The 17,787-nt window shown below is 41.7% G+C and overlaps 1 protein-coding gene across 2 annotated transcripts in view; it reads right to left on the reverse strand.

Moving 5' to 3' along the window:
* AKAP13 (A-kinase anchoring protein 13) overlaps positions 1-17,787 on the reverse strand; it is a 313,740-nt gene that overhangs the window by 59,138 nt on the left and 236,815 nt on the right. Inside the window, exons 13-15 of one of the 2 annotated variants that reach the window (XM_032392054.1) lie at positions 14,418-14,483; positions 12,418-12,610; positions 9,194-9,302 (exon numbers count right to left, since the gene is read on the reverse strand). In XM_032392054.1, the coding sequence (XP_032247945.1) occupies positions 9,194-9,302; positions 12,418-12,610; positions 14,418-14,483 (368 nt within the window). The remainder of the gene's footprint in view (positions 1-9,193; positions 9,303-12,417; positions 12,611-14,417; positions 14,484-17,787) is intronic. The other variant, XM_032392053.1, reaches the window with a different exon arrangement.

A 17,787-nucleotide genomic window follows, 5' to 3' on the forward strand; every position in this document is an offset into this window, starting at 1 on the left:
AGGGGTCACTTTGAACTTAATATTGCTTAATTATAAAATTTTAGTATTTAAATAAATAGACACTTAAATACTGTTGAAATATAGGGTCAGCAAGTGGTAGGGATTAGGGTGTTCAATTATATGAATACTGTAATTCCCTGAGACTCACATTAGTTATATGAAATGAAAATAATTCATTATTTACCTTTATTATAGAAATGTTTTTTCCATTAAAAATAGCAATCCTGAAATATTCTAGAAGTCTTGAATAATTGAAAACAGTGATTTTTCATGGGGAGGGGAGAGAATTCATTTCCTTTCCAAGATTACTAAAACTGATACTTTATAAAGTTTTTAAACTAGGCATTATCAATTAAGGATATATTAATCTGAAATCCACACCGTAGTTTAGATTGAAAAATAAAAGTTCCAAAGGAAAGAAGGTAGGAAGGAAGGGAATGAATCTATAACGCCCACCCCCTAATTCATGGGGTGTAACCTCAAAGGAAAGGTATTTTTTCTTTCTTTCTTTTTTTTTTTTCTGAAGTAATCTCTTTGCCCACCGTGGGGTTCGAACTCACAACCCTGAGATCAAGAGTCACATGCTCTAGCCCGTGAGGTGCCCCAAGGGAAAGGTATTTTTAAAGACACGTGTCGTCTGAAAGGTGAGAAGAAAAATGTTTAACATTAGCTTTTAAATACCAAAGGTGGATATCTAGATGTCCCATGAGACAAAAAAAGCAAAATAAGGAAAAATGAAATTTATGTTACCAAATAGGAAGCTCTGTGAAATTAGTGCTCAGTACACACAAGGTACAAGGTGGGACAGGAACACATGCCCATGCCCTGTAGTCAGGCCCCTGGATCAACCAGCGCAGGTGGGGTACAGAAGACCAGAACGGTCTCATCCAGGTTAATTTTCAAAGCGAAGCATGAAGACAAGTGATTTAGAAACGACGGCATGCAAGGGACAAAAGTCCCCAATTTCTTAGTTAAGCTGACAGCATTTTCAGCACTGGTCAGACCCTGGAGAATAGCCACGGACACCAAAGTTGCTTACTTACTATGCAACTCCTCCTCCTCATCACTGGAGTAAGAAGAGCCAAGAGAAAAAAGGGTTTTAGACTTAAGGAGATGTGGAGAGATGCGGACGGAGAAGGAGACCCGCCTTGCTGGCTGCATCCGCGGCTGGGCTGAGAAGTGGGTTCACAGAAGACGTCAGTGCACGCAGACTGTTGCAGAACAAAGTCAAAGGCACCTCAAACCAGGCTGAACGGAATCACGTCACAAGCCTGTTTGGTTCCAGGAAAGGCTGTCTAGGCCAGCACCGTATTTAATTTTCCATCTTTATTTCTGAATATGTAGAATTCCAATACAGCTTAAAAAATTCATCCAACAAAACAAACACCTACTTGCTAGAGTAAGAAAACAAGTCCATTATTTTTAATGGTCATTTTTTTTTTTTTTGAAGATTTTATTTATTTATTTGACAGAGAGACACAGCGAGAGAGGGAACACAAGCAGGGGGAGTGGGAGAGGGAGAAGCAGGCCTCCCGCTGAGCAGGGACCCTGGGATCATGACCTGAGTCGAAGGCAGACGCTTAACGGCTGAGCCACCCAGGCGCCCTAATGGTCGTAATTTATAGCTGGAGTTTTTTCCTTCAGAGTGAAAACACCTGGAGGGGTGGTGTCTCTCAGGATTCTGTGTTTTGCTCTCTTCTCCCTCACCCCAAACCTCCTCACCCCCTGCCCTCCCTAAAGTGCAGTCAGCACAGGATGGACTGGTGACACACACCTGCCCTCCCTTCAGCCAGAGCTGTCCTTTGGGCTCAAGAGACTGCTCCCCTCTGGGGGGGGGGGGGGCGGCCCACAGGCCACGCAAACTGAGCAAGCACGGAAGTGGACTCCTCTGTTCCTCCAGACCCGCTCCTCCTCCTGTACTCCTCTGTTTGGTAAGTGGTACCTAACATCCAAAGAATTACTCTGAACAGAAACCCGGGCACCACCCCTGAAGGCTTCTGTCACGCCTCACTCAGTTCTTTTGATTCTGTATTCCAGAATTCTCGCCTTCTCCTGATCCGGCACCTCTGCTCCCCAAAACTGACGTCAGTGTGGTCTCTCTGAAGTGTCTGAATTGATCCATTCAATCACCTTAAATCACTCCACTGCCCTCAGACAAGAAACCCAAATTCCCCAGTCTTGCTTTCCACATACAAGCACACCTCATTTTACAGCACTTCGCTTAACTGCACTTCGCAGATATTGCAACTTTTACAAATCGAAGGTCTGTGGTGACCCAGTGCTGAACAAGCCTTCAGTGCCATTTTGCTAATAGCATCTCCTCACTTTGTGTCCATAAGCAGTCTTGATAATTTTTGCAATATTTCAAACATTTTCATTATTATGACATTTGTTATGGTAATCTGTGATCAGTGATCTAATGTAATTGTTTTGGGGCGCTACACACCACTCCCATATAAGACAGTGAACTTCAGCGAGAACGACCAGCCGTTACCCACCTTCCCCATCGGGCCTCCCTGATTCCTAGACACGATATTGAAATTAGGCCAATTAATAACCCTGCAATAGCCTCTGAGTGTTCAAGTGAAAGAAAGAGTCCCACGTCTCTCACTTTAAATCAAAAGCTAGAAATAATTAAGCACAGTGATTAAGGCAGGCTGAGAGCTAGGCCTCTCGTGTCAAACAGCCAAGTTGTGAAGGCAAAGGAAAAGTTCTTGAAGGAAATTCAAAGTGCTACTCCACTGAACACATGAATGATAAGAAAGGCAAACAGATTTATTGCTGATATGGAGAAAGTTTTAGTGGTTTGGGTCAGAGATCACACCAGCCACAACATTCCCTTAAGCCAAAGCTTAATCCAGAGCAAGGCCCTCACTCTCTTCAATTCTGTGAAGGCTGAAGGAGGGGATGAAGCTGCATAAGAAAATTTTGAAGCTAGCACAGGTTGTTCAGGAGGTTTAAGGAAGGCAGCCATCCCCACAACATCAAACTGCAAGGTGAAGCAGCAGCGAGGTCTCCAGAAGATCTAGCGGAGATCATTCATGAAGGTGGTTCCACTACACAACGGATTTTCAGTGTGGACCAAACAGCCTTCTATCAGAAGATGATGCCATCTAGGACTTTCACAGCCAGAGAGGGGAGGTCAGGGCCTGGCTACAAAGCTTCAAAGGACAGGCTGACTGTCTCGTTAGGGGCTCATGCTGCTGCTGACTTTAAGTTGAAGCCAATGCTCGTGTACCATTCCAAAAATCCTGGGGCCTTTAAAAATTATGCTAAATCTACTATGCCTGTGCTCTGTCAGTGGAACAACAAAGCCTGGTTGATAGCACATCCACTTACAACATGCTTTACTGAATATCTTAAGCCCATTCTTGAGATCCACTGCTCTGAAAAAAAGGTACCTTTCAAAAACAGTACTACTCATTGATAATGCACCTGGTCACCCTAGAGCTCTGACGGAGATTGACAAAGAGATTCATGTTGTTTTCATGCCTGCTAACACAACGTCCATTCTGCAGCCCATGGATCAAGGAGTCATTTTGACTTTTAAGTCTTATTATTTTAAGAAATATATTTCATAAGACTATAGCTGCCACAGATAGTGATTCCTCTGCTGGATCTGGACAGCGTAAACTGAAAACCTTCTGGAAAGGATTCACCATTCTGGATGCCAGTAAGAACATTCGTGATTCATGGGAAGAGTTCAGAATATCAACATGAACAGGAGTTTGGAAGAAGCTGATTCCAACCCTCGTGGATGACTTTGAGGGGTTCATGATGTCAGTGGAGGAAGTCACTGCAGATGTGGTGAAAACAGCAAGAGAACTAGGAACAGATGTGGAGCCTGAAGATGGGACTGAATTGTTTCAATCTCATGACAAAACTTCAACAGATGAGGAGTTGTTTCTTATGGATGAGCAATGAAACTGGATTCTGAGATGGAATCTACTCCTGGTGAAGATGCTGTGAAGATTGTTGGAACGACAACAAAGAATTTAGAATATCCCACAAACTTAACTGATAAAACAGCAGCAGGTTTTGAGAGGACAGACTTCAATTTTGAAAGAAGTTCTGTGGGTAAGATGCCATCAGACAGCATCGCATGCTAGAGCAATCGTTCATGACAGGAAGAATCAATCTATACGGCAAACTTCACTGCTGTCCTGTTCTGAGGAATTACCACAGCCACCCCCACCTTCAGCAGCCACCAGCCTGGAGGCAAGACCCTCCACCGGCAAAAAGACTACAACTCACCAAAAGCTCAGGAGATGGTTAGCATTTTTTAGCAATAAGGTATTTTTTTTAAAGATTTTATTTATTTATTTATTTATTTATTTATTTATTTATTTATTTGAGAGAGCGAGAAAGAGCACATGAGAGGAGGGAGGGTCAGAGGGAGAAGCAGACTCCCCTGCTGAGCAGGGAGCCCAATGCAGGACTTGATCCCAGGACTCCAGGATCATGACCCAAGCCGAAGGCAGCCGCCCAACCAACTGAGCCACCCAGGCGCCCCTAGCAATAAGGTATTTTTTAATTTAGGTATGTGCACGGCTTTTTTTTTTTTTAGACATGTTATTGCACATGTGACTATAGCACAGTGTAAACATAACTTTTATATGTGCTGGGAAACCTAGTAATTCACCTGACTTGCTTTACTGTGGTATCGGCTTCACCGTGGTGGTCTGGAACGGAACCGTGATACCTTGCAGCACGCCTGCACTCACTCCTGTACCGAATCCTAGTCTCCCGTTGGTCTCAACTTTGAGATTACTTCTCCCCAGTAAGCCGCCCCTGTCAGATGCTCCTGAAAAGCCCAATGTTTCTTTCACTTGCTACACTGATCACTTCCTATTACATGCACCTGTTCTCTTGTCTGCGTGAATGTGGTGAGGAAAGAAACCGGGCCTCTAAGCTCATCCCTCTCCTACCACTGTCTGGCCTGGTGCCTGGCACAGAGTAAGGCAAGTGCTTCCTGAATAAACAAAGTAATAAATGAATTTCCCTCTGTCAGGATTTCTGAAAGCTCAGTGTCCTACTCTGAATAAAAAAACACTTGGGAAAACTAATTTAATTGTATATGGGGAAATGAAATGAAAAAGCCCTACACCAACGTAATACCCCACACAAAAACTAAGTGATCCGAGACTGTCTGCAGCTACATCAACAACAGAGATCAGACAGCTACTCGCACGAATACACGTACACTGGCTTTTCGGGCAGTGACTGCTAGTACAAGTTAAGGTACCCTCTTTATGTGCTTTCTAAAGTTATTTCCAAATGCAAAGCAAATTCAGGAAATGAAAATGAGCTCTCTTGTTACACAAAACCTTTTGCCACAATTTCATGGATCATAAGGAAAAACCTATTTGTATGAATATCTAAAGGCGTATCCTCAACATGTATGCAACATATATGTTCTTTGTGATAACACTCCCTGAAAAATGAAGGGAAAATGATTTCTCATTAAAAGCCTCTGAGTTAAAAAAAAAAAATCTATCTAACGGGTACAATTCTCCTTTTAACATCACCACCACTAATGTGGTTAGGGCCCTTCCGGGGATACAATCAACCAAACACTTTCTCTACTATTCGTAAGCATCTTCTCAGTACAAGCAATGAGATGTTTTAAAATATACTCTTGGAAAGGGATCATCTGTAATAACGGAATTATTCTGTATATGCAAAAACAAAGTTTATTATTAAGTTCAATCAAGAAATCACCTAGGTCTCCTGGCAAGCTGGGAGCCTTCACTCCATGCTCTCTGATGCAAGAAGGAGAAATGGGGCCAAACACATCTCCGGGAGCCTCCACTCCATCAGCTCTGATGCAAGAAGGAGAAACGGGACCAAACACATCTCTGGGAGCAGTTTCTCTAAGGGCAGCCCTCCCAGCATTTCCCCACATGATGCAGGTAGCTTCAGTGCTATTCCCATTCCCTAAAAAATGAACTGGCGAGATGCATTCGTCCCCCCAGGACAGCACAGCCAAGACAGGAGTGAGGACAGCTTCCCCACCCATTGTGGTTCCCGAGTAAGCTGTCGCCTGTCTACTTTCCAAACCCCAGAAAATGACACAGAAATCCATTAGTCACCACCTTTACTCAGTGTTTTCCTCTGTATCAATGGATATGAGAAAATGATCCCAGCTTAGAAATAATGTTGAGTTTCTCTGTTTTTCTCTTCTAGAAAATGACCCCACAGGACATACCAGACAACAGGCTCAGGAGACATACATTTTCAGAAATGCCCAAATGTTAACAGCTGTGAAAGGCTGTGGCAGAAGCAGCTAATTTCTTTGAAGGAAGAAGACACAGCACAGGTAGAAGCTGGAAGTAGTGAAATAAGGTTGAGCTTAGAAAGTGCTTTGTTCCTAGACAAGCGTACTCTAAGACACAGCCACTTAAAGACAATGAGGGATGGCGTTGTCGTTTCCTTAACGTTTACACTCTGGTCAGAGACAGACAGACCCTGGCACTGTTCTAGGCACCAGGAACTCACTCCATAACAACGGCTTCTTATAAGCCAGGAAATACGCTAAGGACTTGACGTAAATGAACATTTAAGCCTTATCACTTTATTACCCCTGTTTAATCAAGTAATTGACACACAGAATTTCACTATCTAGCCCAAGGTCACACAGCCACAAAATGTGTGCTTACAGTAAAACAACAGTTAAAACGTTTTAAGTGTACTGAACGCTTTCGCGGCTTTAAAATCACTTTGTAGATGTTAATTATGATCCTTTCAGCTAGGGAGACCATGACCAGAGATGAATCACGGAGAGTATTTAAGCGATTTGGAATGCAGTCTATGGCAAATCGAGAACTGTCCACTGACCCTGATGCTTAAAGGCACAGCGCATGGGACACAAGGTTTAGTCTTCTGTTCAACTGCCAGAAGTTTTACATCTGTGAAAAAATTTATGTTTCTAGAGCAGAATAAAAAAACACACTTGGGAAAACTAATTTAATTGTATATGGGGAGGGACTAAGGAGAAACTGTCATTAGAGTTGATTAATCCTCTAATTACAGCGTATGCTAACTCAGGGAAATTGTGGGGCTAGCTACCTGATTTACGACTTTATCATTCAAACGTGCATGAAATGTACAATGTAAGTTAGAATGAGGGTACCCTATTTTGACCAAAGGATTGAACTCTTGCTTAGAGCTCTACTCTTGACAAGAGTCTAACTCATTTCAGTCCCCTCAGTGAGCGGAGCAGAACATTTCCCAGCAAAAGGAGGAAAAGCTCCATGTGCCATAACTCCTGGCACTCCAGGACAGTGTCTTCTGGGAGTTAGCCGCATTATTTATAGTGTTTGGCTAGCAACTGAAAACACAGTCAAAAACCGTCTGGCTTTTTGGAGGAAAAATTAATGAAGTGTTTCATGCACGAGGCAAGAGAGTGTGTCACAAAATACAGGAAAAAGATCCCTCCATGGGACACATTCTGTTGGTGTTGGGGATCTGTTGCTATGGGAGTAGACTCTCCACCATGACACCACACTCACTAGTCATGGAAGGAAGCTACAAAGAGCTGAAATGTCTCACTTAAGAGTGCTTTCCTGTCTGTCTTTGGCTATTGAGCTCTAGCACTCCAGGCTCATCAAATCCAATATTAACTATTTTGTTCTAATGATTTTCATTCCATACCAGCAAAACCTCTAACCCAAAGCCAGATCAAAACAAAACCAAAACCCAAACAAACACAGGGAAAGCTATTCCAGTTGCAATTCTGCAGGGTCACATCCGCATCTTTGAGAACGTGTCATCAGTAGGCACACCAAACAGGCCAGATGTGAAGCAGTGATCATGAAAACGAGGACAAGGTTAATAGAATTATCTATCATGTCTTGATTCTACTGTGGAAGTTAAAAAGATGAGGCCTGCACTAAGTCATCTCCCTAATGCAGGGCAGCTGCTTCTGTCCCCAACTCTTTTAAGATGAGTTATATCAGGGGACACCGAAGAAGCACCAGAAACACCATAGAGTTTATTTATTCCCTCTGCCTCAGCCTCCTGAATACACGGTCTTTCAGCAAATAATGGATCACTCCCTCCTTGGTGAGCATTAAATCTTTACATTGTGATCTCAAATTGTAATTACTCATAGAAAAATAATCAAGATTTTAAAAATTAAAACAAAAAGGTGGGCTTTCTCAAAGAACAAGCTGCCTTTCCATGGCAAACATTTAGATCCAATTCAAATAATGTTTCTGAGCATCTTTTATTTGCAAAAAGGCCCTGTGCTTACGGATGCCAGACATCTATCTAACTTACCCAGCCAGCGGGTCCGAAACCTGCATATAGCTCCATTCATCATTTGCAGATGTAATTCTTTTGGCACATGCTTAACCAACTAAAAACGTATCTGTCTTTCTTTTTCTTTCATGAGCTTGACTTTTTTTTTTTTTAAAGATTTTTTATTTATTTATTTGACAGAGAGAGACATAGCAAGAGAGGGAACACAAGCAGGGGGAGTGGGAGAGGGAGAAGCAGGCTTCCTGTGGAGCAGGGAGCCCGACGCGGGGCTCGATCCCAGAACCCTGGGATCAGGACCTGAGCCAAAGGCAGATGCTTAACGACTGAGCCACCCAGATGGCCCACGCTTGACGTTTTTGAAGAGCTCGGGAAATAAATATTGGATAAAATTTGGATAATTGTACTACAGTAATAGAACAGAATATCTTTCAGACATAACTGCATTGTGTTTATAACTTATTCTCCAGTGTTTCAGAAAAACTTTAAAAGAAATGATGACAGAGGAAGAAAGATTGATAAAAAGTTATGACACTTTTATATAACATATATAACATGTGGGGGACTCCAGGTTATGGTTATAATAACGTTTGGGAACTCTAAGTCCCCAAACATATGGTAATTCTTTGCACCGTTGTTGTAACTACTTTTAAAGTCTGAAATTACTTCAAAATAAACAGTTTAAAGAAATCCATGTCAGGTTTAGGCCTAAGACTCTAATGCCTTTAATGTATGAAAGAGATTTTTTTAGGTGACAAAAGGAATAAGTTCCCAAAACTGAGCTGTCTGTCACCTTCTCTGTGTAAATGAGCCATTCAAAGGAAGAGGCAGGCAAATTTTGGAAGGTAACGTTACAGGGTCTTAAAATGAGAAAAATGACAGAGAAAGTGTTTAAAATACACTTAATTAAAAAAAAAAAAAGTAATATACTTACGGTCCAACCCAGGATGGGTGATTGTCATTAATGAGATGGATTTTGTTAGTGGAGAAGAAATGGCTGATGTACAGTAATTGAATCCCTGTTGTTTAGATCTGTGACACGGCTGTGAAGTTAAAGAAACAAAATAAATAACTGAAGAACAGGTTTTAAGTCATGTTCTTATTATTTCTAGACAAGCACAGAGCTGTGCCTTCCGGCCCAACCTCGGAGCAGACGGCAGCACACGGGAGGGTAAGAGCACAGGCCCTGCAGCTAGAGACGCTGGATTCAAGTCTGCCCCTGCCACCTGACAGCAGTCTAACTCATTTAGTCGCACTTCAGAGGAGTTACTTAGCTTTCATGAACCTTACTTTTCTTATCTGTAAAATGGGAATAATGAGAGTAGCCATCCTGTACAGTGGGTTTCATATCCCTCATAATACCTGATAATGTTTTAAACTTTAGGACATGCTTAGTAAACATCTGTTGAATGCATAATCAGGCAAAATAACTTCACTGGAAATATCAAACTACATACAGTAGCTCTTGTTCTTTGAGAATCTAAATGTCCTTTCTAGAGATATACTAGATATCAGTAATATTATTTTCTGATTTTAACGAGCTGGGAACAGAGCTGCAAGTAAAAGGTGCTTTAAGATCAAGAGCAAGGCAGCTGTGCATCTGGGAAGAAGCCTAAATCTCTTTCATTTCCTCTTCTAAGATTAGACTGCTTCTACAGGAACAAGAGGGGGCTGAAACCTGGTAATTTACCTCCCTCAGTAAATCGACAGGGGCTTGGAGGCCATGTAACGCAACCAACTGCAGAAGCTCCTGGAATAACACCCTTGGAAGGAGAGTCCACCAGTGTTCACCAGCACTCTTCTGGTGGTGAGGGGCTCCCTCTCCTTTGTTCTGAGAGCCATTTTGAACTGTTATCTAACTTTGTCATGATTCCCCTCCCTTCATAGTAGGCTAAAATCTGCACATGCTCAAAGGCAAGCAATGAAAATCTGTTAGTACCATGAATTCAACTCAAGTGTGCCAAAGACTTCTGATTATTGAAAACTTGTTCCATGTGTAACCATGGAGTCTGAGGCAAACAGTTGCTATGTTTCAAATACAACTGTGAGGTCTGAAAAATGACCTCAGTGAAAGGCAGAGACCTTTAGCAGGAAGCTGCCTGTAGGCAACCTGTCCAGATCAGAGATACCAGCAGCTCAAATACCCACTCTGAGGTTGCACACAAGACAAAAAGTGTGGGTGAGCAGACAGTTCCAGGTAGGTTAACAAGCACAGGAAAGCACGAAAATGTCCACAACTTCATCTAGAAAGACTAAATCAGAAAAGCCATTTGAGAAAAGACTTCAGTGGTAACTGACATCACTTACTAACAGACAGGGTCCTCTGTCCAATTCCTAGAAATAGGAGTTTCAGAAAAGGTTTTACATAAACAATATTAAGGAAATTAAAATGTTCCCATTTCCTCATTAAAACTCCCCTACTTCAAAAATGTGAAAAAAAGCAGTGAGACTAACAGCCAAGAATTCTGAGATTAATGCTGTCCAGCTAATGGCCAGTTATGAGGCCTCAGGCAAGTCGCTTCAAATGGGCGTGAAGTTCTCACACACAAGGGCTTATGCAGAATCCGAAGGGATATATTGGCTGTAAGTCTAGGATTCTGTTCATAAACCCACAATTTTGGTATTTTGTCTGGTCTTACAATAGACTTCCAAAGGATTGTACACACATGAAATGTGGTTTATTCTTCAGACTCTCTACTAACCAAAGATGCTATTGGCAAGTCATGATAAAGAATTGTTTCTATTTTTCACTCCCTTTTTCTGTTACCGTTAGGTTGAATTTAAATCATTTGCCTCAATAAATATATTCTCCATATTCTTTTTTAAAAATTTATTTTTTAAAAGGTTTATTTATTTTTTTAATCAGCTCTACACCCAATGTGGGGCTCGAACTCATAACCCCGAGATCAAGAGTCACATGCTCCACTGACTGAGCCAGCCAGGCACCCTATTCTCCATCTTCTTGTTATTTTTCTTAACTTTTTCTAAACTATCAGGCCCAGGAGACACGGGGGGTGGGGGGAGGGGATAACCGGGCAAAATTCCTTTGGGCCTTCAATTTGACTTTTATCCAGCTGAAATTCTCTTGGGCATTCACGTAAGTAATACATTCATTATTAAGGTAATCCTCCAGTGTCCAATTTCTATTTGGGCATATCACTGCTATGTAGTGGGGTATAACAAAACATTAAATGTCTACATAAAACCCTAGTCACCTACTCAAAGAACGGGCTGTTTAACTTTTTTGTTGGTTTGTTTAATTAGAAATGTTTCATTCTATCTCTACCTAAAACTCCAGTCACCTACTCAAAGACAGGTGTTTAATTTTGTGTCTGTTTAATTAGAAATGTTTCATTTGCATGTATATCACAGAATCCTCCTAGAAATCAATCCAAAGTCCCGTTGGCTCAAGAGGAGGATAAAAGACCGGGAGCAGGGTGCGATGCTCTAAAAGCATACAATTCCAGTTCTCAAGGCAAACTCCCCGAGGACCCATCCCCGATGGTGAGCATCGGAATGAAGGGCCTGCGAGGGTGAGCACTGGAACAGTCACCTGACCGGCTATGAGGAAGGCCAGGCCCTCCAAGAAGCAGTGCCTGTGGCAGGCATGAAGAGGCATCAGGCGGGGAGGGAGTGCAGATGCTCTCTGAAAAATTCTGACAGCTGCAGGAAGCAGAGAGAAAGAAATAGCCATTTCCTAGGCAATGTGAGAAGACAAAGAGTAAGATCTTTTTTTCCCCTTCAGGAAGGGATATGTTTTGAAAAATTAGGAAATTTAAATTTAACAATGTTGTGTAACACACTTCAAGACTCACTTTACTATTGAGATGATAAAAGAAGTCCTCAGATAAGAAGGAAAAATTTAATAACCTGGGTATCTTCCTAATTTAAAAGAGGTTACAAATTACTGAGACCATATGCTTCAAATATTTGATGGAATATTTAAATTAATGCAGATTAATGGTATTCTTGAATTACTATTAAGTGCTAAAAACTCGCTTTGTGCTAGATTGAGTGCATTATATAATGGGTAAGCAATCACGGCCACTAGCCTTATATGGATGTAAGTCTTGCTTTCTTTGTTCCTAATGTGAGGACACTGTAGGGAAGTAAAGTGAATTTTTCCAAGTTAGCAGTATATACCCTCTTCAGCCTTACCTGCTGATCAAGCATCCTATGTTCTCTCTGGCCTGATTCCAGATCCTCCTCTGAAAGCGACACCAAAGAGTCACCCCTTTCTTCCCCACTGAAAGGGTGCCTGAGCTCTTTGGTGTTTACAGAGTCTACACCTAGAGACGAAGATGGCTCGTTTCCGGCACCAGCTCCTCCTGCCAAGCCTTCTAGGCTGAAACTGAACACAGAGCAAAGGAGTTAATTCATTCCATTTCCGAGGCTCAGGAAGGAAAGGAGGATAAGAAATTGCTTCGTGTGTATCTCCCTGCTGGTATATTATGTCTATGTCACCTAGCAAAGCTATCGACAAGAGCACGGCACAAGGAGTGCCGCCTACCTTTCCCCCCACAGGCGTTGGTATGCTGAGAAAGAATACTCCACTGAGATTTTCTTACTTCATTCAACTTATTCAAATGGTGACCATCTAAGGTCATTTTCTCAAGATTTTTTTTTTCAATATATCATCTGTATTATCTTACTGATCTTTTGTTTTTCCTTGATCTGATGTAATTGATCTTTGCCAAAGTCTAACTCAGCTAATGCCAAAGAATTAACGGCACAGAGAAAACAGGTGCGTAAGTCACTTTCAGAAGACAAACAGGGAGACCCAGACTTGCCCTTGTGTCCATTAAGTGGACCGTTACAACTTTACATTCAACTACAGTCTAGCTGACCTTTACTATTTCACAGGTGTGTGTCCACCCCAGAGACCTGAGTATTACTTCTGAGCAGTAGCGTCTGTGCACGTCTGGCCAGTCCAACAACTGCCTGACAGGTTTCCCGAGAACTGTGAGTCGCAGACAGGTGCATGGGCCACCTTAAAGAACAAATGCTGAAAAGCTGCTAAGTCTAAGAGTTTTAAGACTGACCAAAAAAGGGGGCAAATTTAGGGCATGGGATCCCTGGAGTAACGATTTTGTGGTCTGCAGAGTGAAAAAAGCATGTTTTTTTTGTGAGCAGGAGACTAGAGAGAGCAGTGAGCCATCTACCGCCTCGGGGCTGCTAGCCAGAATCATCCACACCTGTCACAGCTGCAGCGGGAACTTCTTTCCAACAAGCAAGAGAGCACAACAGAGCTGTAGCGGACCACGTTCCCCGTTACAAGCGGCTGGAAATGCATCTGAAGGTATCCTGAAGCTATGCAGTTATCTCTGCTCAAGCTGTACAACAGTTAATTCTACAAATAACTCACATACACCAGTCCGGAGGGCCTGTTATTTGCTTTTTGCATTTCACAAATTACTTACTGTGAACGGAAACCATATGCTTCTGTTTTTCTCTAGTGGGTAATTTAAACAATGGATTTTGTTTTTCTTATTTCAATATGACAATAGAAATCATGATTAAGTGTAAGTAAATGTGTCTCTGTGAAACTCATCTGCAATACCAGGGATAAGGAGACAGGCTAAGTGAAGAAGAAATTTAGGTTTCTATTGTGAATTGTTTGTAAAGCCTGAGAAAACCAGTCTATCATTACCCACAAAACTTAATCTTGAAAATGTTTTAGTAATTAAATCTGGCTGCTTAATTGAGAGAAGAATATAAAACATTGAGGAATCTGTGAATTTGGAATCGAAAGAGATTGGGGGATTTGGAAACATAATAGAAATAAGTGCATCTTATTAGCTGCCTTGCTTCTGTCATTGTTTTCCTCAGGATGTGGGAATCCCCAGGTCTGGGAATTAGGACAGACCAAAAACAGAGAGAGAAGTGGTCTACCAGAGATACAAGTCTGTGCATAAAACACCGAATCTACAGCCACCTGAGACAGAGAGGATGCATCAGGGTACACCCTCCGCCTCCTAGTCTGTACCCCTTCAAATGGATTAGTGATGCCCATAGCAGAGGCAACTCAACACTGTGCTCCAGACAAAGCGCGCTGCCATATGCATTCTAGCCACACAGAAGCAAGCTCCCAGCCAGAAGCCCAGGTGCCGTATTTTGTAATTCCCCCTTTGGTGGCTGGACATGGAACAATACCATACCTTCTGTAATTAAAGTCAGCACTCAGGGCAGCAGAGCATTGTACACCAGAGGGACACCAGCTCATACTGGGGATGACATCAAAGGCAGAAAGAGAAAGGGAGGGAGAAAAGAGGAAACAGGGACGGGGTTATTGGGTTTGAAAAGAAAAGCCATAGTTACAGACAGATGGATTTATTTGATCATCAAAAAATAAGGAACGTAACACTTAGAATTTAGAAAAAGGCTAGAACAAAAACCACAGAAACTTAAAACTGCTCTACTAACATCCATCTAGACAATGTGCTGGAAATGTCTACGTCAGTTCGTTACAGGGTAACAACTCTGAACAAAGAGCCCACTCCATCCACGGCTCCCTCCTCAGGTGTTCTCCCGACATATCCCCACTACTGGGGACAATCTCTCCGTACGCTCTGCCACGCCACTCTCAGACCTCCGTGGCCACAGTGATAATCCTTAACTACACTAAACTCCCCCTTGACTAAAAGGGACAATGTCAAACTGCACTGGGGTAGGCTCACGGGGTCATCAATTTTCTTCACGTGTTTCCAGTAAGGGTCCATCTACTCATGAGTCTTTCCTAATAAGGATATCCTATCAACACTCACACCCATCTTTAAACCCTGCTCACTAAGCTCTTGTGATGAAGATTCGCCATGTCACAATGGTCACATTTCCTTGTATTTTAACAATAACGAAGGCATGTATTTTCTTCAAAAGAAAAGGAATTCTGTGGTACTGAGTTAGAAATGTGTCTTAATTTTAGGTTTGCATCTATTTTCCCGAGATTAAAAAAAAAAAAAGCAAAACTCCATTTGATCTTCTACTTTATCTCGGCACTGATATTTACTCTAAAGCAGGAGGGACAGAAAATCTAGGGTTGGAAATACCATGTAAATATAACCAGCTAAAAAAATAACCAATTCAAAATATCAGGTACACTGTAAAGGGAACTGCACCAGTAGGTCAGGATTTCTGACTGACAAAAAATCAGTTTAAAAATACACTGCTACTATTTGGGGCCTTAAAATTCTAAGTGACGTGTTTTTGTTTTCAGAAGGGGGAATAACAGTAACACCCCCTCAGCTCTCTCTGGAATCTTGCAAATGGGAAGATGTACAGACACCAAAAACCCCTTTAATACCTTGAATACACTTAATTTTGTTTTAGTAAGTGAGGGTTTCTGGCAGAGGAAAAGACATAAGGAAGGTGGTGGGAGAATAAACAGAAGAACTTTGAGCCTTCTAAAAGTAAATCTTTAAAATCATGGCATTTAAAAATAATTTAAATAGTAAAACACTTAAAATCAGGTTAAATTAATAGTACAAAGCTCAAAAGGGCAGAAGCGGAAAGGAAAATTTAGCATCTAAGACACATCTCCAGTCTGATAAACGAAATCAGACTGACTTATAATTTACTCGTGTGAGGGAAGCAAGCAAGCCTTGATATAATTTACAAACACACACGAGACTAAGAAGTCCATTCTCTGAAATTATTAATTTCATTTTGAATCTCCTAACTGTTAGTAAAAATTTTTAAAATATCCAACATGGTAAATCAGCAACCGAATATACACTACCAAGTTATCATTCAAAAAAATTCTCTCCCTCTACAGATTTAAACATCCCTTTACTCTCAGAAAATGATAATGATGTGAGAGCAGGGTGAAATTTAGGATGGAGAGAATGGAGAGCGACAGGGAGACAGAAGGAGGACGTAACAGGGGGGTCCTAAGGCTCCAGGAAGGAAGCTGCAGGTGGTCCTTCAGCGGCAGCAGACCTGCCCTTCCTTCTAGCAGAGAACTCCTATCACGAGAGTGTTTTTTTTTTTTTTTTTTTAAAGATTTTTGTCAGAGAGAGAGAGCACACAAGAGTGTTTTTGAGAGCATCCTCAGTTTCCTCAATTAGTGGGGGTGACATTTAATGGTTCTTTGGCCTTATTTTGAGATTTAGAAAATTTTAGACTCTTAAAAAAAAAACCCAAATATCCCACTCTCTACCGTTTAACACTTGTGGGAATGTTTCAGTTTTACTAGCTAAGGCTTCATAGAGAATTTTAAGTGATACTTCCCGTTCTTCCTGCAGAAAAATGACTAAGGGTGAAATGGTGTGTGGCCCTGTTGTGAAGCTTTATCTATATGCTTCCTGGGACTGCATCCAGCCACCTGTCCCCTTCCACTGTCAACACGTGGATGCTTTAGAGAGAGCCAACTAGATCTCTAAAGGTTCAGACACTTCTACTGAAAACGGCATTTAACAACTTGTTCCCCTGGGAGAACAACTCAACTGAGTCTCATCACCCGAGATTCACGAGGGTATTTGTATTTGAACTCAATTTTGTGCCTGAAATCTGGAAAAAGACAAAGAAGGGAGGACCACTACCTGCCAGCTTCCCAAGGAAGAGCTTCAGCTCAGAACTGAAAATACCTCTTTACAAATGTCTCCCAGTATGAGAAACTATGTATAATTCCACCATCGTTTTTGGATTTCCGAATTGTTTCCCCCAAATAATGGAAGGAAAGGTCACTAGTGACGACTTCTGAACAAAGTAAAACTCAGCATCTGAAAAGCAAATCGGCATTTTTTTTTTTGACTGGAAATGACTTTTCAGCTTCTAAATTACTAATTGTTAGCTTCAAAATGTTACCTGACAAAAAGTAATTAAGGAGTTGGAAGACTGGGAGATGAGCGGATGCCTCTTGTTTTCGGAAATGACTACATCAACATTGGAGTGGAGATGGTCAGGGGGCCTAGAATGTGTTAGGGCCTGTGTACCAGCGCACAATTATTTCTGGTTCTTTCCCCTTCTTGGGGGGTGGGGTGGGGGAAGAAAATGCACTCCCCAGGGTCCATTAGACAGGCACAATTGACGTGTCTTTGAATTCTCCTAGGGAGAGTCGGGGAGACCCTATTATCAAAGTGATCTGAACATCAGTAAGTACAAGATGGAAAAAACACTAAAAAAGTTTCCTTTCAAGATAAAAAGAGAATAGGAAAAAATTTCAGACTCACAAAACCATTTCATATGCAAATGGACATCAGCAATTAATAAATACTTATATTTTATTTGCCTGAAGCAGACGTGACATTATTGTAAAAGACGGTTTAATCATGGATCAAGCAAAATGAAATGCTTGTTAGTAGAAGCTCAGAGGCAACACAGTTAGTCCATCAAGTTAGTGAACTCTGTACCTTCTCCTATGAATGGGAGGTCTCCTGACAACATCCCCAAGAACTCGCAATGAACTGAAAATGAATGGTGGAAGAGGTCAATGTCGAGGTGAAACAAAATGGACACAAACGCATGAAGCACACAGACATCACGAAGGGGAGAGACACGAGCCACTCAGAGAAACAGTACAGGAAGGCAGGG

The sequence above is a fragment of the Phoca vitulina genome, unplaced genomic scaffold, assembly GCF_004348235.1.
Source record: "Phoca vitulina isolate PV1807 unplaced genomic scaffold, GSC_HSeal_1.0 scaffold65, whole genome shotgun sequence".
Classification (NCBI taxonomy): Eukaryota; Metazoa; Chordata; class Mammalia; order Carnivora; family Phocidae; genus Phoca; species Phoca vitulina.